Source organism: Hirsutella rhossiliensis (assembly GCF_020360975.1).
Source record: "Hirsutella rhossiliensis strain HR02 chromosome Unknown scaffold00002, whole genome shotgun sequence".
Classification (NCBI taxonomy): Eukaryota; Fungi; Ascomycota; class Sordariomycetes; order Hypocreales; family Ophiocordycipitaceae; genus Hirsutella; species Hirsutella rhossiliensis.
This window is the reverse complement of record NW_025408668.1, coordinates 6,752,127-6,774,047: the sequence shown is the minus strand read 5'-3', so window position 1 is coordinate 6,774,047 and position 21,921 is coordinate 6,752,127. Positions and strand designations below refer to the sequence as shown.

Sequence of the window (21,921 nt, the reverse complement as noted above, 5' to 3'; positions counted from 1 at the left end):
GCAAGCTCAGATGGAATCAAAGATTCGAGATATGATAATGGAGCCGTGGTCAGCAACGACCCGTGCAGTTGCCCCCGTCTTCTCTTTTCATGGATAACCTGCTCTTTATATAACCAAGTGTTAGACTGTGAGTGGGTGCACGGCAACAAGGGCCTGGAATCGAGTCGACAGACAGCTACTTATTCATGGTGTTCGTGAACGTCGGCTCCAACTCATTCCTCGTCACGTCGGCATTACCGCCCATCCTCCGGGTCACGTCAAATAGTTTCTGAATATCTTTGGCAGCCGCTCGTGTTCCCGTCGCCCTCTACGGCCGCAGCCAGGAGGTAGAATGGTGGACCACCGGTGGCACAAGGGCCTCGCATGCTTGCCACGAGCACTTGGCCGCGACGAGCGAGGCTCCCTCTAGCCGGCCATGGCGGTCATCGTGCGTTATGCATGCAGAAGCAATGCTGGCCTGCGCCTCCGGCCGCCCTAGCGTTGTGGCTTGTTCCACCCGCAGCTTGGCTACAAGTCCTTGGCAAACGTGTTGGCAACAATAAACGGGAAGCATGCCGTTGCTTCTAGATAGACCTGACTTTCACGTTCAGTTCATCTTGTTGGCCTGTCAAGAGCGATGTTGCGCGAGGTCAGGGCCCCTTACCTTGACATTGTCTGCGCCAATCTTAATCTTACCCCACGACACTGCCTCGTCGGGCCTGGCACCGGCGTCACTTCCATCAAACTCCTGGGCCGTGTTGATGTAGACGGCCGACTCTGCGCCGTTGCGCATGAGGCAGGCGTTGGCAATGTGGTGCTTGACGACGCCTCCGCCGAGAATAATCATGCCAGCCCGCTTTGCCCGCACGGCGATGGTGTTGATTCTCCGAATATCCTCGACGAGGTCAATCTTTAGCTGCAGCGGCGAGACCTTGAAGGTGTGAAAGTACAGCATGTCGCCAAGGCTGCCGTCGGTCAGGGCCGGGCAGAAGACGGGAATGTTGTTCTTGTATGCCCAGTAGTAGACGGATCGCTCGTCGTTGATTTCTTTGCCGAGGCGATGGATGACTTTGGACGGCGTCCAGTTGATCTCGTTGTCGGTGCCCTTGCTGGCCTCCTGCTCCGCCAGCAGCGTGTCCAGGATGGGGACAACCCAGTCTTCAAAGGCGCAGTAGTTGGCATTGGGGACGACGAGATTGCCGATGCGATTGAGGCCTTTGCGGCGCAGGTCAGCCCCCTCGGCGCTGAAAGAGCCCATGTAGGTGTTGCCGAGGCACTTGATCAAGTCTTCTTCTACGCCGCCGGCGGTTGTGACGATGCAGGACACATGGTTGTGCTGGACCAGCCAGCGAAGGACTCCTCGGAGACCCGACGATATCAAGTTGGATGTGTAGCCCAAGAAAATGGTCGTCTTGTCCCCAGAGTCGGCATCTTTCCACGCACGCTGTTGGCAGCGGCGAAACGAGAAGAAAGAACGTCAGCCCCTGGTTCTGGACAAGGTGCACAGGGAGACGCACCATGTCGTTGATGATTCGGATGGCCTCGGCCATGGACGACGCCTGGAATCCCATGTTGCGCATACCGAGGAATAGATCCTCGGCGGTGATTGGCCCCTTGAGCTTGTCAAAGTCGAGCTCCTCAACCGGCTGTGCCTCTGGGGGCATCTCTTGGGATTTCTGGAGAACGGCATTCTTTGCCGCAGACGGCGGCGCGCCACCAGCCTCGGGCTCTGTCATGGACGATGGCAGTGCGTGAAGATGCGGTAGTTTACAGTTTAAGTCACGCCTTTCTTTCTTGTTTTCCCGGGGCGCCCTTTTTGGGGGGGGATGGATATTTTTCGTCTGTCCCCCACAGATTACTCAGAAAAGGTCGGGTCCGCCGTGGTTCGTCTGGATTTTCTCCAGCTTGCGATCCTCCACTCCTCTTGTTCACACCTTTTCTGTCTGCTTTTCAAAGTGGCAAAACAAAAGATGGAACCAGGCCAGAGAAAGGGCACGCAATTCTCGTCGTCCTTGAAGCCTGGAATATTTGCCGTCGGATGCTCAAGAACGAAACGGGTGGCTTTCGGATCGACATCTGACAAGGGGCCCACCAAATAGGGACGATGCGGCCCCAGCTTAGGTAATGGCCGAGGATCGTTGGGAGTCGGCTCCACCGAAGACGGACTAGCGCGCGCGGCAGTTTGATCCAGAGCAAACCACCTTCTCTCCTCCTCGTGCAAGGGCCTAAGCGCCACGCGATCTGAAGAGAGAGAGAGCGGGCTGTTCGATGCTGCAAAACACTTCCTCGCATTTCATCCCGCCCATCACCGCTGTACCTGCCTCCCCCGCCCGCACTTCGCCCGCACGCGCCGCTCCCGTCCGCAGCTGCTCTCTCTCTCCACCTCGTCCTCTTTCGAGGCCTCGTGCCGGCCTCCCATATCGCCTGCAGAACCGCATCTCGTCCCTCATTCGACGACAGCTCGTCTTCCCCAAAGTTCACGTCGACGGCGCCGCGAAACCCGATTCACAAACCCACCCCCTTCCCCCAAACCACGCCAAGACCCGACTGCTGCCAGCCGTCCCTCGTGTGCTCCCCGGATGGGACAGTCCAGCGCCTTGCACGCTGAGACTCGGGCTGCTGCCCGCCATCCGAAATGTACGTACTGCCCAGCTCGCATCTCATCCGTGACAATGCCAGCTTGGCGCAGACGCAAGCGCGGTGCCGCCGAGCAGCCGAGCAACAGTGGCAACGGCCGGCGACCCGCGCAGCTCATGGGCCCCCCCGCTCACCCCTACCCATCGTCCAGGGCCTCTAGGTACTCGAGGTACGAACCCGACCGTCGGTCAAGGTCCCCCAGGGACCGCTCCCCAGACCGTTTCGAGAGGAGCTCTCAGTATGGCGAGGGCGACAGACGACGCTCGTCGGCCGAGGCCAGATCCACCTCGTCGGGCTTCCAGGCCAGCCGCGATTCTTTCGGTGATCCTATGCGCAGGGAACCCCCTCGTGGGCCCAAGGCTCTCGTCGAACCCCCGAGCGGCCCAAGGGGAGGTGGCTTCGCCGGTGACTTCAGAGGGAGCAGGGGCCGAGGTCGAGGTCGAGCCTGGCCTGCTCGGGACGACTCTAGAGATCGAGGTCGCGAGAGAGACATGGAATACCGCGACAGGTACCGCGACGACAGGAGCCGAGACCGCGACCGCGACCGCGACAGAGACCGCGACTGGAGGGACTCGCGGGACTTCCGCTCCCGCCGCTCGCCTGTTGGCAGAGCACGATCGCCGGTGCGAGACTTCCGAGATCGGGATCGGGATCGGGATGGGCTCCCTGCAGTTGATGCGGACAGAGCACGGCGCGACTCTCGAGACGGCGGTCCCCCATCCGCAGGCTCGACATCCTCGGACCCACAGTTCGGCATGGCTCCTTTTGGGCGGGGAGGAGGTTATATCCGTGGTCGTGGGAGAGGTAGTCGGGGTGATTGGACATCCTCGGACAGAGGTCGAAGCCGGACGACGTACGACGACCGTGGCGACCGTTATCCCCGAAGCCGCAGCCAAGAGGGCCGCTGGGGCCGCGAACGAGACGAACGTGACCGTGGCGACAGGTATCCAGACCCGGATGCTCGACGCGACCTTCGTGACGATCGTGACCGCGGCGAGCGCGATTTGATACGGTCCAAGAAGGAAAGCCGCCTACCCAACCCGCAAGACCTAGCCTCGCAGTCCAGGGAAGTATCGCCTCCTCCAGTCGCTCCCTCAGCACCGGCGTTTGGCTCTGTTCCGAGTCGCAGCACAAGCGGTGGCGATGGCTCTGCATCGGTTGGCACGGGAAAGCCTCCACCGACAGCCCCGAGGGCTTTTAGCGAACGCCCAGTCTCGGCCGGCCAAGACTCCACTCTTCCGCCCGCAGGTCCATCGAGAAGCCTGACCCATGACCACCCTCCAATTCCTGTAGGACCTCGAGCGCAGCAGCAACGCCCTTCGAGCAAGCAGTGGATTAACCCTAACTTGAAAAAGGTACCGGAGTCGCCCAAGATTATGAGGTCGCAGACTTTTGCGCAGCCGAGTCCAGCCTCGTTGCGTCGCGGAAGCTGCCACACCGATCAGCAAGCGGAATACAGACGATCCGGCAGTAGCGACGCCAAGTCGAACCCAGGAACGTCGAGCTTTGAGGAAAGGGCTCGCTCTCACCACAGTGCCGAGCCAGGAGAGATTTTGTTCAAATCCGAGTCGGATACTCGTCATCAGGGGGGCCGTGGGGATAGAAATGCAACGGCCTCCACCTCGTCGGGCCTAGGTGCCTCATCTGAAGCTGCGAACAAATCACGAAACGATCAGAGCTTGGGCGCCGAAGAACCAGCGGAACAAAAGGCTCAGGGGACGAAGCGGAAGCGGAGGCCAGTCGTGGTTCCCGTTTTGCGATTTGCGCTGCCTCCCAAAGTGTCGGTGCCAGAGCAGGACTCGGAGTCGGACGATGACGACATGGCTGATTACTTTGACATGGAAATCCAGAAGACCGAGGCTGAGCTGAGCAAACTGCCGGCACCAAGCCTGCCTCGAGACGTAGTCGCGAACTATGCAGCCATGTCTCATGGGTCGATGGTCCAGATCCTGAGGGAGGGCGAAGGCCTGACGAGCATGCTAGGACCGCTCCCCGAAGAAAGTCTTCTCGACATCGGCAATCCAGGCGAGCAGGTCTCTGTCGAGCCAATCTCAGTTGAGCCAATCTTAGTCGAGCCCGTCTCGGTCGGGCCCAAAGAACCAGAAATGGAAGAGGAGGCGGCCCCTGTCGCCAACGAGGTCAAGGACCCAGCAACTGTTGACGCACAGGCGGACGAGCCGACACCTCCCGCGCAAATCGAGGCAGCCACAAAGACGGAGGAGATGGATATCGACGTACCGAGCGTGGACATCCCCGCAGCGCCCGACGCTCCATCGGCCAATGTCGAGCCTCACAATGAGACCCTGGGAGCAAGCCCTGGCCCCGATACCGTGACAAAGGAAGAGGACCCTCCGGCCAAAGACGACGGACCTCAAACGGTTCCTCTGGAAACAGTTGGGCAAGGGTCGAAGCCTCCTAGCACACCGTCGCAAGTTCCAGACGAAGATGACGACGAGACAGAAACTGAGGACGAGGCATACATGAATGTTGAAACGGTTCGCCAATTCATGAAAACTCCGCCCGTCGACAGCCTCCCAGACTACAGTTGCACACACTGGACAAAGGACGAGGAGTTCCTTGCAACGCTGGAGCCGGACTCTGCAATAAACGATTTCGTAGCTGCGCATATACGCAAGGTTCACATGCAGGAGGCCGAGGCGCTGAGTCAAAGTCAAAAGGAGTATGCTGAGAACTATGTCCGTTACCTTGGCTTCACCATGTCCAAAGACCCAGTCGCTGTGAAGAGCAGGGATAAATTCTCTGTTGCTGCCCCGGCCCCGGAAGGTGGCGGCGCCGTTACGCCAGAGACTAAACCTGAAGGGCGTGGGACGGGCAGAAGGTTTGCGACCGAACGCGACCTGGAGCGTGTTCTCCAGGCATCCATGCGCGAGGACGAGGAGAGAAAGGAGCGCGAGCTCAGGGCCAAGAAGGAAAAGTACCGCAGCGATAAGGAGGCTGTTATACCCGACATGCTTAGCCGCGAGGAGATGCTCATGGCACAGTACATCGACCGATCAGGGTTCACGCCACAAGACAGACTCGTCTCGGCGTGGCATGTCCTGCCGCCCGTCAATAACTTTACGCAGGAAGAGGCTGAACTCTTCGAGAAGCGATACCTTGAGTTGCCGAAGCAGTGGGGCAAGGTGGCGGAGGTCATCCCGAATCGCGACTTTGGCACCTGCATACAGTACTACTACTCTATGAAGAAGGATCTCAACCTCAAGGAGAAGCTCAAGAAGCAGCCTAAGCGGCGCAAGAAGGGTGGAAGAGGGAAGCAGAGGTCTAGTGCACTCGTGTCGGAACTCGGAAATGGCGAGCAGGAGGGAGACGACAATCAGGAGACGGGGGAAAACGGAGAGAGGAGGCGGCCGCGGCGTGCGGCAGCTCCCACTTGGGGCTTTGAGCAGCCGGCAACAGACAGCGAGAATGCAACCCCAGCAGGAACTCCTGGTCGCCGCGGCGTCTCTGCTGCTGCCAAGGGCGATCAGCCAGAGAAGACGGATGGCAGAAAAGGCAGAAGAAAGGCTGCAAAGGACAAGGAGCCTAAGGCCACCAAGGCGAACCAGGCTCTGGCCGCCGCATCCACTCCGACTGGCGGGAGAGGGCGCTCACGCTCCAGCTCGCGCGCGCCAAACTCAGAGTTTCCGACACCAGCGCCCCCTGATACCAGCGTGCGCATGCCGGCTCCCTTGGAGCAGCAGCAGCCGCCGCCGCCTCCGCCGCCACCCGGCATACAGCCGCCATTTCCTGTGCAGCAACAGCTCGCCCAGGGAGTTGAGCGGCCGAAGCCTCTTGCTGCGTCGTCCATCTCAGAAGTCATGGCAGCGCCATCCCTCAGGCCGGAGCCTCCTCCACCGCCCCAGCCCTCGATGACCACTTTCAACTTAGCGCAGCCTCAGACGGAGCGGAAAGCACCGACTCAAGCCTCGAGTTACTGGAGCGTGTCCGAAGCTAACGACTTCCCGCACCTGCTGCGGGCATTTGGATCTGACTGGACGTCGATTGCCGCCCACATGGGCTCAAAAACCGCCGTCATGGTAAGCCGTTTTCTTTCCAAACTCGCCGTCGATTAGCACGCTAACCACTAGTGATGTTCCTCTCCAGGTCAAGAATTACTTTGTTCGGCAGAAGGATGGCAAGGCAGAATGGGAGGCAATCGTGCAAGAAGCGGATGCCAAACGCGTGCGAGGCGAGAAACGGCCCGAACCTCCACAGCCAACGGTTGGTGGTCGAGGTAGAAGATACGACAACACAGGGGCCGGCGCATCCAGACCCCTTGCCGTGGCACCGGGCATGGATCTCCAAAACGAATCCCCGCAGCCCAAAGTGGAAGTTCCCCCACAGCAACCTCGCCCCCCGACATTTTCGGGCTATGGCGTCGTCCCGATCGCACAGGCACCGGCTCAGCAAACTCTTGCCCAGCCCAGCCAACAGTCGATAGCAATGCAGCAGCATGCTCTGTCTCAGCCAGCGTCGCAGGCCATGTCGCCCTCCAGTCGCCCGCTACGAGCACCTCTTCAGCCCTTTGGGTTTCCCGATCGCGAACGCGAACCGCAACCGCAACCGCAACCGCAACCGCAATCGCAGCACCAACACCAAAGAGTCCCGCTTCCTCAAAAGGCTGGCGGAGGCGCTGTCCCAGAGCTCCGTGAACAACGCCCGCTGGCTGCCGCGCAGCCTCTTCAGCCTGCCCGTCCTGACGCGATGATGGAGCGGCAGAAGTTGGAAATGCAGCAGCAGAGAGAGCGGGAAAGGGAACGCGACCGGGAACGCGACCGGGAACGAGAGCGAGAAGTCGAAAGAGAACGCGAGAAGGAACGCGAGAAAGAGCGTGAGAGGGCGCGCGAGAGAGACCGCGAGCGAGAACGGGAGCGCGAGAGGGAGAGGGAGCGCGAGAGGGAGCGCGAGCGAGAGCGGGAAAAGGATAGAGAGCGTGAGAGAGAGAGGGAAAGGGAGCTTGTGCGACAGGCAGAGCGACAGGCCATGAGAGTCAACCAGGAGATGGAGCTGGCACCACAGCGCCACTACGATCCCTACGGTCACCGCCAGCAGCAGGGCCATGGGAGAGAGCCACTGTCTCTCGGCAGACCACCATCTCAGGAGCCTTCTCGGTCTGCCATGGTCTACCCTCCGCCCGTTGCACAACAGCAGCAGCAGCAGCAGCAGCAAGCACCTCACGCAGTACGAAATCTCATAGGCGAGCCTGCGGCTGCACACTCGCCGCCCCTGGGCCCCCCGTCATCGCGCCCAATCTCGTCTCTTCAGCACAGGCCATCGTCAGGGCCTGCGCCAGAAGCCTATGGCCTCGTGCCGCCAGCACAAACCGCTTCAGCTCCAGCTGCTCCCAAGTCTCGCCCGCCAGAGCCCCGCAAGACCTCTAACATCATGTCTCTGCTCAACGACGATCCCCCGCCGGCGGCAAAGCGCGTCAGCGACGTTTCGAGCAACATGTCTGGCCCTTCGGGAACGCCTCCACCGCAGAGCATGGGCCGCACCCCTCCTGGCCCAGCATCGACGTCCCAACTCCGCCGCGAGGCAGAGCCGCAGTTCTCACCTTATGGGCGAGTTCCCACGGGAGGCGCATCTGCCATGCCACCCCTGAAGCCGACCTACACAGGCTCTCCCAGCCCGGCCCAGCACATGGGCTCGGCGTCAGCCGAGCGAGACTACTATAGGCAGCATGCTTATACGTCAGGACATCACAGCAGCGGTACCAACTCTCCCCAAGCGTCGCATCGTTATCCCGCGCCTTCGCAGTCGGCTCAGCCTCAGTATCAGCCATCTAGTGGTTACCATGCTACTTATGTCGGCGGTGCTCCGGTCGCCCACGCTGCATCGCCGCCGACTCAGTATGCGGTCCACGGATCAGCTTCACGGACTCGTGAAGTGCCGCAAGGTGGGCGAGATAATGCGTGGCCCCATCAGGGCCATCAACAACCACCAGCCAACATGCAGCAAGGCGGCGGGTGGCCAAGCCAGCCGCCCAAGTCACAGGGACCACCTCCGCCCCAGCAGACTTGGGTCACTCATTCGAACACGCCAACGCCATCGACCTCAGCTCAGTCTTGGTCCTCGGCCCCTCCGCCACAGCAAGGCCACCATATGAGCATGCGAGACGAGCGCGGCGCCCCCGTCTATGCCGGAAGCTCCCAGCCGCCCCAGCATCGATACGCTGCACCGGTGCCCCGTGGTCCGGATTCGATGACGCCTCAGGGACAACCGTATCCACGATATGCCTCAACGCCCGGGCCCGTCGCGCCAAGAGACCCCAGGGAGCAAGGGCGCAGTTACACTCCCGGGGTGTACGACGGACGCGGACCGCCGCCCCCCGGCCCTGGATATCCCGGTCAAGAACCCAGGGAGCTGCAGCTCCGAGATGGACGAGACCCCAGAGACCCCGGAGATCCGCGGGAGATGATGGGCAGAGGTCTGAGGCCGCACGAGTATGGTCACCCGGATCGATATGGACGATGATTAGCGAACATGTCGGTTTGCGGCGCGCGGTAGTGATGAGGGCATAAAGCGTTGACAACCATAGGCGTTGGGTAGGGAGGAATGGTGTGTTTGGCATACGTGTGGCTGTATTACTCTTGTACTCATATCATGTATTCTTGTTGGTTGAATATAGAAGCAGCCAGCCTTTGTCTCATGTCTGTCTCGTAGGAAGCTCACGCACCTTGGACGGGGATGCAGGAGCAAATGTCTGTACCTTGCATCTGGGTAGCATCCGAGTGGGAGCAAAAGGCGTCGGTACCTGGTAATCAGCCGCCCCGCGCCGATCTGCTACCCCACGCAAGCCCACAGTGGAGTGAGGGCTGCTCGTCTGGCGCGCTTCGTCGACTTGTCAAAACCTCGAGCAGCCGCCATGACGTCCCGCCCGCAGCATCACTCGTCGGCCACCGAGGGCCCGCGCGACAAGTCGTACTTTGAGCAGCAGCGCGAGGCCCTCGTAGGCGAAATCGCCCTGGCACGTTCTTTTCCAACGACATGTGGCTTGGAACGCGCAAACTAACCGTCGCCGCAGAGCTTCGAGCATGTCCTTGCCAACATCAACAAGCTGAACCGATCGCTCGAAGCCGTCGTCGCCGTGCGTGGAAGCCCGGCTTGGATTCCAAACCATTTGACAGGCACAGCGGAGCTAACTAGTGGTTGTCGCGCGCGGCCAGGTCGGCAACGAATTCTCCTCCGTCGAGGCTCTGTGGTCGCAGTTTGAAAACGTCATGGCCAAGGACGACGAGGCGGCCAACAAGAGCGAGCAGCAGCAAGATGGCGGGGGCGACAAACGCGACGACGAGCCCTAGGAATCGGATGCGTCATTGCCTAGGTACGATCCGGACAGAAACGAGCCCCATTCACGATGCACAAGGACGCGAGTGAGCATCAGCAAGAGCATGTTTTTCTACATCCTGCTTCCGTCCCTGACGACTCGACGATGTCATGTTACAAATAAAATGAGAAAAAGGGAAACACCGCGGACAATAAAAACCAGCAAACAGTTACAGGCAAGCTCGCAGATATTTACCTTGCATCCTGGGTCGAGTACAATCCCGTCGTGTCCCGTCCTTTCCCCTTCCATGCCCTCCTCGCCCTCCACATTTTGAGGCAAGGGGAGAAAAGGGGGACCAGGCTCGATGCTTGTCGCGCAGTTTTATATACCATGTTCCTCCCGAGTTGATAGTGCGACAGTTGGTGGAACAAAACCCCCGTCTCTCCAGCTCACCGTCGTGCCGTGTTTCTTCCCCTCTCGGCCTGGGCATGCGCGCGCGCTCGATTTGCGTCCGTATTGTTCGTCGTGGTTAGAGTCGTGAAAAGAGGCAGAAAATCAAGTGTTTCATGCAGTGGTCATTACAATGCTGTAAAACAGAGCCAGCAGGCGCTCGGGGCTGCTCAGAGAAACTGGCACCTTCTCTTCTTGCGCTTCGGGATTCGGAAGCCGGGCATCGGCGACCGCTTGCCTCCAGAAGCCGACGTCGGGGGCGCGGCGGCCTCCTGGTTTCTTCGGTCGTTGGCGACAACGGTGAGGATGGCGTAGTCGAAGATCTCATCAACACCACGCATCTCCTTGCTACTACATTCCATGTACGTAGCGCTCATCTTTTCGGCAACCGCCATGCCCTGCTCCGTGGTGACGGGCGTCATACCCTGCGTCTTGAGCATGTCAATGCAGCTCTTCTTGTAGCGCAAGTCCGACTTGAGGCCGACGAGGACGAGGGGCGTATACGGGCAGAAATGCAAAACTTCGGGATACCACTGGCGGGAGCTGGTTAGCATGGCAATCGCGCTGAGGGGGGAGGGCGGTGGTACCTTGTCAAGCACGTTGTCGAGCGAGTTGGGGCAGTCGATGGCGAAGCAAACGAAGATGAGGTCCGTCTCCGGGTACGACAGCGGCCGGAGGCGGTCGTACTCTTCTTGGCCAGCAGTGTCCCACAGAGCGAGCTCGACGGATTTGCCGTCGGGAGGATGCGTTGCGTACGAGATGTAGTTCTCAAAGACGGTCGGGACGTATTTCTATGGCGCGTCAGTCGTCGGCCACGCATCGTCGTTGGCGCAAACGCATCTTACCTGTGGAAAGTAGCCTTGGCTGTAGCTGATGAGCAGGCACGTCTTGCCGCAGCCTCCGTCGCCGACGACAACAATCTTCTTGGAGTATGACGGCGGCTCCGTCACTTGCGTCACGGCCGACTCGCGGCCCGAGGAAGTGGTGCTGACGGTGCCCTGGCTGGAGCGCGTGCGCTGCTCCCTCGGGGCCTGGTCATAGCTCGCGGGCGCATAGTACGAGTTGCGATACTGCGACGGCATGATTGCGACAGTATGGGACGGGAGAGCGGAGGAGGGGGGGGGATGTTGCACAAGAGAGAGAGAGGGAGCTCGAGGGCCCAGTTCCTCGAGGAATGTTGACGGGCGGGGGTGGGCCTTTATCTGATCGCGACGCACGCCAAGTAAGCCAATCGAAAGTCGGGGCGATGCGGGCAGGATGCGACGCAAGAGTCAACAAGAGTGCAGCTCCCGAGAGAGAGAGAGAAGGTTTGGGGTGAAGACTGGCAAACGGGTGGCAGATGGTATGTCGGGATGGAGGGTTCTAGAGGCGGGAGGCGGGCGGCGGATAGAGGTGATGATGGGGGGGAGATGGGGGGGAGATGGGGGGGAGATGGGGGGTTTGGGGAAGCGCGCGCGCCCAACAGTTGACGGGAACAGGCTTGCGCTCTATGTAATCCTCCCTCCCTTCTTTGCGCAGGGCAACAGGTGCGCCAGGGCAGCTTTGATTAAGTGAGACAGCCGAAGCGCAGCCGTTGACGGGGCAACGAGAGTGGTCATCCCTTGCAGGAGCTGGCGAGCCAACCAGGGCGAAGCTTTGGGTTAGCTTGGGGGCCGGAGAAATAATGGCCCGCACATGCTACGCACACAAATTTTCTCCGACTTGCATGCATCCAAGGGCCATCCATCACCGCCCAAATCGATCCCCTCGGCGCCAGACTCACTCCTTTGGCTCGGCAGCCGGCGGCGTGGCCATGATGCAGTCCCAAGATCCCAGCAAATATGTCACCCTCGTGTCTGCCGATGGCTTCGAGTTTGTCGTTTTGCGCGACGCGGCCATGGTGAGCCCCATCATCAAGGGCATGCTGGATCCGAGGAGTGCGTGATTGCCCATCCTTGGCGTCGTCCCGGCCTGCTCAGACTTGGGCTGACCTGCCGCACCTGCAGGCCAGTTTGCCGAGGCCAAGGACGCTCGCTGCGTCTTTCAGGAGATGAGGTGAGCTCTACTCGACGCATTCTGACCCATGCCCATCGGGTTCCTTCCACCCAGGATGACGAGATCCAACTCTGGCTTCCTGCACATTCACGCATGTGTCGGCATGATGGAACCGCCGCGGGCTCTTGAGCCCCGGCCGGTTCCGCCTGATTCCTCCAACTACACTTGACCCGACCCTTGAAAAACCTGAGCGCATGGCCCTGGCTTGCACCCGACCGCCGCCCGCGAGCTTGCAGCTGACACCTTGGGATTAGCGGCATGGTGCTCGACAAAGTGGTCGAGTACTTCCACTACTGGTACCGCTTCCGGAACAGCGAGGACGTCCCCGACATGGAGATTCCCGTCGAGCTCTGCCTTGAACTGCTGGCCGCAGCCGACTACCTGGGGTTGGATCAGTAAGCTGCTGCGCGCCGATATGCCCGGGACGCTCCTAACGATGCCGGACAGGGCCAACATGAGCATGAGGTGACGACCGCTTTCTACTTCGAACGCAGTCCGGGATCTGTGGGACTTGCGGCGTTTGGGCGTATCGATGTGTGTATGCCGGAGTTCTCGGGCTAGACTCGCCGACCAATCTCGGTCAGCTCGGTTTTCCAAACGGCCATGTGTGTCAAACTCGTGACAGTCCTCGACCCGAGCTCCAAGTACTGGACAATGCTCCTCGAGAAGCACCACCATTTCAGCATATGCGTTCTGCTCCTTCACTCCTCCGTGGGCCAAACGTCTATTAGAGATGGAAGATCGACTCATCCCCCTCACTCTGCGGGGCTTGATATGACGCATGAAGCTTTCTGCTTTTTCTGCGGGGATACATTCTTCTTATTACTTGTGTGCTTCCTTTTCCAACAGTGCCGTGCCTCCAGCCTGCTTCCCGCACGGCTTCGGGGCTGAACTCGAGAGTGCAGCGCCGCAGCAAGCAGATGTCATTGGCTTGGCCTTGGAGGGCGAGTTTGTCCCTTGCCTGACCAGTTCGAGGGCTGATGAGTGGGCGCCACACCTGCAGCGCGGTAGGGCCTGTGAAGAGCACGGAGAATCGTATATGCTCCTGTATAGTAGAGAAGCATGGCCAGGGTACATAGACTACAATGTCCCCAGCAACATCCACAAACGCGTCTGCTGCAGGCGCTCATCCAGTCCGGCGGTCTTGCAGGGGCGCAAGCCAGCTGCATTGCATGTGCGGTTCGGTGGCCCTCGGACGGGCGACGGACGTTTCTATCCATACGAGCAGGAAGCTAGCCTTGTCTTGAAACTTGGCGCCGTCCATCGGCTCCCATGCCGCAAGGAGAGCTTGCTCTTTGCCGACCTGCACGGCGTCGAGCTCGTGACTCGACTTCGGCGAACAACGAGGACGTGCTGCGCCTGGCATTGTACCTTGCGTGGCCGGTCCATGTCTCTTCCTAGCTATGAGGCATTAAGGCCATATTCATATGGACAGTTGGCCTTCCTGTGACCCGGTACGGACTTAACGTCTCTCACAAGGCGTGCCTCCAAATGGAAGTGAAGTCTCGCTGCATGGCCAAGACTTGAGTTTGCGTCCCAGTGCAAGGTGTGAAGCCTCTCTTCAAAATGGGTTGCATGAGGCCATTACTTCCACGGACCTGGCTATAAATTGACCGTGGCCAACAGTTGCCTGCTCTCCTTTTCCGGCTCGTTTCCTCCTCTGATTACTTCACAAACGACCATCGCGGAGCAGCCATGGCGCAGCAAACGGTATTTCATTGTCACGGGCATGTTCGGGAGCTCGATCCAAGTGTTGATGGCGATGCCAAGGGCGTTGGCACTCAGAGAGGAGTAGGTGAGCATTATTGCAGAAAGAGGCTCGAGGTTGAGGCACAGCATCTAACCGCAAGGACGACGCCACGGCCTCGGGCTACTTTGAGAAGAATGGCGGTCGAATGTCGCCCCCCCACGCCCCTCTCCCCATTTGCCCCCCAGGGTAAGGGGAGTGAGTTCATCGTTGAGTTTCTCCACAGTTCCATCATGTCACTACTGCACGCAAGCGTGAATAGAAGTAGATCTCCGAGCCGAGAAGGGGCCCATTAGGCCCAGCCACCGCAATTTATCCCTCTTTCGCTCGCAGCGCATGCTTTAGGCTTCCAGAATCTCGACTTCAAACGTCTGCGACTGCCGGGGCTGGTAAAACAGGTCCCAGGTACGCTCGGCGATATACTTTGGGTTGAGCTTATGGTTGGAGGGATCGACAGCTCCGCCCACGACGACGAGGGCGACATGGACGCCTCGCGGACCGTAGACCTTTGCCATGGACTCGGCCATGTTCCTCTGCGCGGCCTTGACCATGGAGAGAACAAAGAGGTCCGGGTCAGGCTGCTGTGGCAGGAGAGAGCTGGTGATGATGAAGGACGGCTTTGCGTGGGGATCGGACTCGGAGAGGTGCAGGAGCTGGGGCATGGCCCATTTAGCGACGACATGCAGACTGCTGCACATGATCTGCCCGTCGTTGCATCAGTCTGAGGAGCTGACACGTCGAGCCACAGCCAATGGCCTGTACGTCTGTACGTCTGTGAAGTCGGGGCATCCCGATTCTTCCAACCGGGCGGTCCAAGCAAGGATGGGCCCGAGAAGCCTACCTTGAAGTCATATACCATGTCCTCCTCGTCAACCTCGAGCAGCGCCGAGGGCTGTACGCGGGCGGCGTTGAAGAAGAGGCACTCGACGGTGCCCAGGTCGCGGTCTATGTGGGTCATGACGTCGCGCAGACGCGCCAAGTCGGTGATGTCGGCCGCGTAGGTCTTGACGAGGATGCTGGCGGGGGCGGCGGCCTCGACGGCGACGCGGTCGTCGGCGAGGCGGGCGGCACTACGGGCGACGAGGGCGATTTTGGCGAAGCGTCGCGCGGCGAAGAGGGCGGCGACGTGGGCGCCAATGCCCGGGCCGGAGCCGACGACGGCGAGGCAGTTATTGCTTCTTGTGCTTGCCATTCTGGTTCCTCTATCTTTCTTATTCAATGCTGTTTGGATGGTGAGCAAGTGAGGGTGAGCATGGGTCACTGTCCAAGGCGCTGGAGGAGCGGATAACGGGTGGAGGCCGTGAAACCCCGCACAGCTCTACGCAAGCCACGGTCTAGGCACCTCGTACAGTACCTGTGCTGAGATGCTTGTCAGTCGACGATGGGACACAGATGGCGCTTATGCAGTGGTGGTTACACAGAGTCATCCCATCTGCGCGTTGAGCTTTGGGCTTATGGGGGAGGCGACAAGACAGACACATCCCTCGATGCCCCTATCTGACGATGCAAGTCGACAGGAAGAGCTACCTGAACGAGGACCTTTCGTGCTAATGATATAGTTGGAGAAAAGAGGGTATATTGAGGAAGTTTGCCTTGAAAGGAGCAAGAGTTCGTGACAAACAGCCTACCCTATACGCAGTCGTTAGAGAGGGGAGATCGCCACGGGCAGCGGCTGCAATTCTATCAAGTAGTACGTTAATTTCCATCTACATAAGGAGCCGGGTGAAATGAGGTCCAAAACTCCCGTCTTTTTTCCCAACCTCATGAGTCCTTTTCTTCTGTCCCTGTCAATTGGAAGCTGCTCGCTGGCTTGTGGAAGGTCGGTCCGGGGCAGGTATTTTTCCCTCCCCAAAACAGCTCACAGCCAGCCACTGTCATCCCCCGGCAAGGCACCCCGACCTTCTTCAGCCAATACCAAAATGAGCGACGGCGGCATCTTTGAGACGCAAGGCGTCCGCGTTGCCGTCGAGGGCTGTGTAAGCCCTCTGGCTCCCCTCGTCAAGAGTTCAACTCGTGCTTCGCTGACTGCAGCGCTCAGGGCCATGGCACCCTCAACGCCATCTACGCCTCGGTCAACGAGTCCTGCAAGGCCCGCGGCTGGGACGGCGTCGACCTCGTCATCATCGGGGGCGATTTCCAGTCGGTGCGCAATGCCGCAGACTTGGCTGTCATGTCTGTCCCCGTCAAATTCCGCCAGCTGGGCGACTTTCCTGACTTCTATTCGGGCGCGCGCACCGCCCCTTACCTCACTGTCTTCATCGCCGGCAACCACGAGGCCAGCTCTCACCTCTGGGAGCTCTACTACGGAGGCTGGGTAGCCCCCAACATCTACTATCTCGGCGCCGCCAACGTGGTCCGCTTCGGGCCCCTTCGCATTGCGGCACTCTCGGGAATCTGGAAGGGCTTTGACTATCGCAAGCCGCACCACGAGCGGCTGCCCTTCAGCTCCGATGATGTCAAGTCCTTCTACCACGTGCGAGAGCTTGACGTGCGCAAGCTGCTTCTCCTCCAAACCCAAGTCGACGTCGGTCTGAGCCATGACTGGCCGCGGGCCATAGAGAAACACGGCGACTCGGAGTGGCTCTTCAGGAAGAAGCGAGATTTTCGTGCCGAGTCCGTGGATGGCACTCTTGGCAACGCAGCAGCCGAATACGTCATGGACCGGCTGCGTCCGCCCTATTGGTTCTCCGCCCACCTTCATGTCAAGTTTGCGGCAGTCAAGAGTTACGACAGTCCAGCCCAGAGCCCGGATGCCTCAGACAATGGCGGCGAGATCGTGTCCGCCACTGCCAGAGAGAAAGAAGCAAACCCCGATGAGATCGACCTGGACATGGACGAGGAGGGCGGTGGTGACGGGGCCAGCCAAAAGGGACAATCCGAGAACAAGGATGACAACAAGGCCGTTGAGGAAACGAACCAAGTGCCCGAGGAACTACGAGCGCAGCTGCCCGCATCTTTTGCTCGTCCGGCGCCGAGAGCCAGCACCAAACGCATCCCAGGCCAACCCGTTCCACCGGGGATCACGAACAAGCAAGTACGGTTCTTGGCCCTGGACAAATGTCTCCCGGGACGGCACTTTCTCCAGTTGTGCGAGATCCAACCCTTCAACCCCCAGGCGCTCTCCGCACACCCGCCAAGGAAGACAGCTCCCCGATTCCGCCTCCAGTACGACCCCGAGTGGCTTGCCATCACGCGTGTGTTTCACCAGACGCTCACAATTGGCGACCGAAATGCGCAGACGCCCGAGAATCTTGGCGAGGAGCATTACCTGCCGCTCATCGAGGCAGAGAGAGGCTGGGTAGAGGAACAGATTGTGAGCAAGGACAAGCTGGATGTCCCCGAAAACTTCCAGGTCACGGCAGCTCCACATGTCCCCGGTACGCCGGAGATTGTCCACGAGCAACCTGAGGAATACACCAGCCCCCAGACGGCCGCGTTCTGCGAGCTCCTCGGGCTCGAGAACCTGTGGAACGCAAGTGCGGAGGAGAGAAGGGCAAGGAGAGAGCAGGGACCGCCGCCGTCCGAGTTTCGGCGGGGAAATCGGGGTGGATTCGACGGGGGGAGGGGTGGGAGAGGACGGGGAAGGGGACGGGGAGGCGGCAGAGGGCGAGGGCGCAGAGGTGGATGGTGAGCGAGTTGTAGGTAATTACCGTAGGGTACCATATCGGTAGCCGTCTGGGCAGAGACCAAACCAAGGTGGAAGCTCCTCGGCTGGGGAAATGGCTGTCTTGAGAGCTGTACCGTATTCTCAACCAACAGGAGCAGGTGCCTGAAGCACAACAAACATGCACAGGCCTCGTGGCGTGTGCAAGGCAGGCGATCAATGCATGAGGACGGGAGACATGGGATTTGTTCATGATGAACTTAAGCGGGCTGTCCCGCGTAAGAGGTAGTCACAAGTTTCTTGAGCCGAGGTTTTGGTGGGTGGATACCTGGGTCTACAATCTGTTCCTCGGACGCAAGTTGGGCTGAAGTCTGAAGTCATCGGCAAGGTAAATTAAGTGGGGCGCGATCCTGCGCTGGCCGAGCAAGTGCCCCCTGGCAACCGCTGGAACCGGCAAGAGCGCAGCTGCGTGACGCCGAATAAACAAGGGCGCGACATTTAATCTTTTCCTGCGCAAAACCATCTTCCCATTCCGCTCTTGTTTCGCGCACATGTGACAATCTTCTCGATACGGACGTCGTCACAGCATCTCGCCATACATCCATACTGTACATTCATTGTACGCTCCCAGCGCAGTCAGCAAAAGGCGGGCTAATCGGCCGGCCATAACGACGCAATCCAGTCGTCATCCTGCCAAACGGCGACTCTGAATTGCATCCGCCTTGCGTATGCCACCTCCGCTGATACATACCGTACATACGCACGGCTACATGCCTCCCCATCCATCTCGGATGCTGCGTTGCCCCGGTTTCGCTAACCGCTGGAATGCAGGTCACGAGCCTTCCAGTTCGCCGGCGCCGCCCGTCGTCGTCTTCTTCGCTGTCGCCGCCCTTGGCCATCGTCGACATGGCCCAATTCTTAACCACAGTGTCAGTTGCTCAAAGTCCCCAACCGCGCATTCACAATGGCCACCGCCTCGCTTCGATACCTGAGTCCAAGATCCGTCGCGACCATGTCACGTCTGGACAACACAATCATCCCCGTCCACGAGGACCCTCCCACCGAGCCCCTGTTCGCAGCTTCTGTTGCTGACATGCAGAGGGCGACAAGTAGCAACCAGCGGGCCAAGAATCAGTTCCGTCCTCGCGCCGGCAAGGGCGGAGCGACGAGTTACCAGCTGCGCCAATATGCCGAGGTCACGCTGGGCGGTGGCAGCTTGAGAAAGGCCGTCAAGCTGCCTGAGGGCGAGGACGAGAATGAGTGGCTTGCCGTCAACAGTGAGTGGTTGCGCAATCTGCTCGAGAGGCGCTGGCTAACCCAGCTCCTGTGCAGTGGTGGACTTTTACAATCAGATCAACCTCCTCTATGGAGCCATCACCGAGTTCTGCTCGCCCCAGTCGTGTCCCGAGATGAAGGCAACCGACGAGTACGATGATGCCGCCCGCGACGGTGCTTTGAAACGGCTTGGCTGACCAACAACAGGTTCGAGTACCTTTGGCAGGACGGTGATAACTTCAAGCGGCCGACCAAGATGCCCGCGCCCGCCTACATCGAGCAGCTCATGACGTGGGTGCAGTCGAGCATTGACAACGAATCCGTCCTGCCGAGCAAGATTGGTATGCATCCCCGCTCCGACCGACGCCACGAGGGCCGCCAGCTGACTCGGGCGCAGGCGTCCCGTTTCCAAAGTCGTTTCCCGCGCTCGTGCGCCAGATCTTTAAGCGCATGTATCGCGTCTACGCCCACATATACTGCCACCACTATCCCGTCATCCGCGAGCTTGGCCTCGAGCCCCACCTCAACACCAGCTTCAAGCAGTACGTGCTCTTCATTGATGAGCACAGCCTAGCCAGCGGGCGGGACTACTGGGGGCCCCTGGGCGACCTCGTGGACAGTATGTTGAGGAGCGACTGAATGGAGGCATTGACCGGACTTGGGCTTTGTACGGTTAATAGGAGCTTTGGCGTTGGGATCTTGCACCAAGGGGTCGCATTTGCACGTTATTCATCGTTTATAGAGCTGTGGAAACTGGGCAGAGCACGATGCCACTTTTCCTCCATCCTGCTGGCTTTGGTGACGAAAGCGCATTGTAAGTTGTTGATCGGTTTGACAACACGAAATTGGAACATCCATGATGTCTCATGGTCTGCGCTCTGCCACATTGAACCTGAGCAATTATTCTCCCGAATTGACACTCCATCGGTTTCTTTAGACATGTAAACTCGAGAAATGAGCAACCGCTCATTGCACTTACTGCCGAAGGACGCACTGCAGACGTACAGTGGTTGAAGTACCAAGTTCGAAGTAACCGTATTATGTAATGCAAGTTGATGCCTCACAAGCAGCCAAGGCATCAACTTCCAAAATTACCGACGTTCGCTCTACCACGAGACCCGACCAAGCACCGCCATCAAACGCCCATTTCCCCCATCCCCCCAATTGCCTCCTCCAGCGACCGCCATGCTCTCCCGACAAGCCCTCCGCACCGTCCGGGCCGCTGCGCCTGCGCGTACCGCAGTCTTCCGGGCGGCGCCCTCGCGGACCTTTGCCGCGGCCGCCGCCTCGGGCAACGAAGGCCAGCCCCCCGTCGCCGTCTTTGGCGTCGATGGCACCTATGCCACTGCCTTGGTACGCCTACCTCGTCGAGCTGTCATTTCCTGGTGTGTTGGAGGAGACGAGAGAGACAGCTTGCTTTTTCTGGGCCTGCCTTTTCTTTTTGGGGGAGGAGGGGTTGGAGTCGATTGACGAGGAATTAGCTCGTGATCGTGGACAATGAGGCTGTACGCGTCGAGCTGCCATGGAGGGCAAAGAGGAGCAAGAGAAAGACGACGACGACGACGACGACGACATGTGGCAGTGCGCTGACCTATGGCCCCGATTCCTTCTTCTAGTACACGGCCGCCTCCAAGTCGTCGACGCTCGACCCGACGGCCCGCGCCATGGCCAACCTGGGCAACGTGGTGGAAAAGGACGCCAAGCTGGTGCAGATCCTGTCGACGCCCACGCTGACAGCCAAGGACAAGTCGATCATTGTTGGCGAGCTGACCAAGCTGGCCGGCGGCGCCAACGAGACGGTGAAGAACTTCCTCGACACGCTGGCCGAGAACAACCGCCTCGGCCTCCTCCAGGGCGTCTGCGGCAAGTTTGGCGAGCTCATGTCGGCTGCCCGCGGCGAGGTCGAGATGACGGTCACGAGCGCTCAGGTGTGTTTTCCCCCTTGCCCCTAAACCCAGACCAAAGGAGAGCGAGCGGCTCAGCCCGGCTGTCGTGGGACGTGGACGTGGGCGGCTACTGATAATCTTGTCTGTGGCCACAGCCTCTCGATAACAGGACTCTTTCGCGGCTGGAGAATGCCGTCACCAAGTCCGCCTACGTCGGCCAGGGCAAGAAGCTCAAGGTCACCAACACGGTAAGAAAGCCCCTGGAAGGAAGAAGCCGTCGGGCAAGCTTGCTCCACGAATCGCCCTCGCATCTCACCCCCTCGCTGACTTGTCTGCCACAGGTCAACTCGGACATTGTCGGCGGCCTCGTTGTCGAGATTGGCGATCGAACCATTGACCTTAGCGTCTCGTCGCGCCTCACAAAGATGAACAAGCTCCTGTCCGACAGCCTGTAAATTACACAAAAACCATCAGCATGTCTGTCGACCAGTCTCGCCGTCCCCCCTGCCTTTTTTTTATCCCCGTCCCCACCCCTCCCTCTCTCCTACCAAGTGTGCTGCCCATGGACGACTTGGGCTCGAGGACGCCGTCCAGGTCACTGGGCCCTAGGGTGAAAGCAAAAGGAGGGGCGAGGCGAGGCGGAGAACCCTTCATGGTAATGCAATGACCCAGGGCAGCATCTATGTACAGGGCCCGAGTGCCCATCATCCAGCAGTGTAAAAGGAGTCGAGGCTTGTGTGAAGAATAGAGGCCGTTACCTGACATGCCACCCCTGTCGGCTTGCGCCGTGACTTGACCTAGGCCAACCGCTTGGCCACCTGGCTTTCCACTTAAGCACTAACGACGCAAGCTACATGATGCAGACGAGCAATCGTAGAGCTACGGTGGACCATCTAACCAAGATACTTTCCTCCTCGCTCACGGACCTCATTGCTCACTAGAAAGGAAGACGCGAGACAGAGGTTCCACCAAATCTAAAATGTATCGTTCAGAGGATCTATGTATACTTTTTTACGTCTAGCGTCTCCAGGCGATTTGATGG

General features: G+C 59.5%; 9 protein-coding genes across 9 annotated transcripts; 6 read left to right on the top strand and 3 right to left on the bottom strand.

The window, feature by feature from the left end:
- Positions 1-507: 507 nt before the first annotated feature.
- Positions 508-1,715, bottom strand: HRG_02399 (deoxyhypusine synthase domain-containing protein; the record flags this gene model as incomplete). Its single annotated transcript, XM_044860870.1, has 3 exons — positions 508-573; positions 644-1,423; positions 1,497-1,715. 3 exons carry the CDS (start codon positions 1,713-1,715, stop codon positions 508-510), a joined length of 1,065 nt encoding a protein of 354 aa, XP_044724503.1.
- Positions 1,716-2,651: 936 nt separating this feature from the next.
- On the top strand, positions 2,652-9,090 carry HRG_02398 (myb-like DNA-binding domain-containing protein; the record flags this gene model as incomplete). The annotated part of the gene is made up of 8 exons (XM_044860869.1): positions 2,652-3,021; positions 3,088-3,124; positions 3,170-3,971; positions 4,062-4,641; positions 4,687-6,653; positions 6,721-7,169; positions 7,218-8,837; positions 8,880-9,090. The coding sequence occupies 8 exons, from the start codon at positions 2,652-2,654 to the stop codon at positions 9,088-9,090; spliced, it is 6,036 nt and encodes a 2,011-aa protein (XP_044724502.1).
- A 391-nt stretch (positions 9,091-9,481) lies between these two features.
- On the top strand, positions 9,482-9,917 carry HRG_02397 (DASH complex subunit dad1 domain-containing protein; the record flags this gene model as incomplete). The annotated part of the gene is made up of 3 exons (XM_044860868.1): positions 9,482-9,583; positions 9,641-9,703; positions 9,783-9,917. 3 exons carry the CDS (start codon positions 9,482-9,484, stop codon positions 9,915-9,917), a joined length of 300 nt encoding a protein of 99 aa, XP_044724501.1.
- A 586-nt stretch (positions 9,918-10,503) lies between these two features.
- HRG_02396 (ras family domain-containing protein) lies at positions 10,504-11,415 on the bottom strand (the record flags this gene model as incomplete). Its single annotated transcript, XM_044860867.1, has 3 exons — positions 10,504-10,866; positions 10,921-11,124; positions 11,179-11,415. The coding sequence occupies 3 exons, from the start codon at positions 11,413-11,415 to the stop codon at positions 10,504-10,506; spliced, it is 804 nt and encodes a 267-aa protein (XP_044724500.1).
- A 713-nt stretch (positions 11,416-12,128) lies between these two features.
- HRG_02395 (skp1 family, tetramerization domain-containing protein) lies at positions 12,129-12,836 on the top strand (the record flags this gene model as incomplete). The annotated part of the gene is made up of 4 exons (XM_044860866.1): positions 12,129-12,249; positions 12,319-12,367; positions 12,622-12,762; positions 12,815-12,836. The coding sequence occupies 4 exons, from the start codon at positions 12,129-12,131 to the stop codon at positions 12,834-12,836; spliced, it is 333 nt and encodes a 110-aa protein (XP_044724499.1).
- A 1,619-nt stretch (positions 12,837-14,455) lies between these two features.
- On the bottom strand, positions 14,456-15,306 carry HRG_02394 (short chain dehydrogenase domain-containing protein; the record flags this gene model as incomplete). Its single annotated transcript, XM_044860865.1, has 2 exons — positions 14,456-14,815; positions 14,956-15,306. The coding sequence occupies 2 exons, from the start codon at positions 15,304-15,306 to the stop codon at positions 14,456-14,458; spliced, it is 711 nt and encodes a 236-aa protein (XP_044724498.1).
- A 727-nt stretch (positions 15,307-16,033) lies between these two features.
- On the top strand, positions 16,034-17,887 carry HRG_02393 (lariat debranching enzyme; the record flags this gene model as incomplete). Its single annotated transcript, XM_044860864.1, has 3 exons — positions 16,034-16,090; positions 16,153-17,590; positions 17,874-17,887. The coding sequence occupies 3 exons, from the start codon at positions 16,034-16,036 to the stop codon at positions 17,885-17,887; spliced, it is 1,509 nt and encodes a 502-aa protein (XP_044724497.1).
- Positions 17,888-18,682: 795 nt separating this feature from the next.
- On the top strand, positions 18,683-19,632 carry HRG_02392 (mob1/phocein family domain-containing protein; the record flags this gene model as incomplete). The annotated part of the gene is made up of 4 exons (XM_044860863.1): positions 18,683-18,995; positions 19,051-19,144; positions 19,201-19,334; positions 19,391-19,632. 4 exons carry the CDS (start codon positions 18,683-18,685, stop codon positions 19,630-19,632), a joined length of 783 nt encoding a protein of 260 aa, XP_044724496.1.
- Positions 19,633-20,178: 546 nt separating this feature from the next.
- Positions 20,179-21,334, top strand: HRG_02391 (ATP synthase delta (OSCP) subunit domain-containing protein; the record flags this gene model as incomplete). Its single annotated transcript, XM_044860862.1, has 4 exons — positions 20,179-20,346; positions 20,610-20,921; positions 21,035-21,127; positions 21,221-21,334. 4 exons carry the CDS (start codon positions 20,179-20,181, stop codon positions 21,332-21,334), a joined length of 687 nt encoding a protein of 228 aa, XP_044724495.1.
- Between the last annotated feature and the right edge of the window lie 587 nt (positions 21,335-21,921).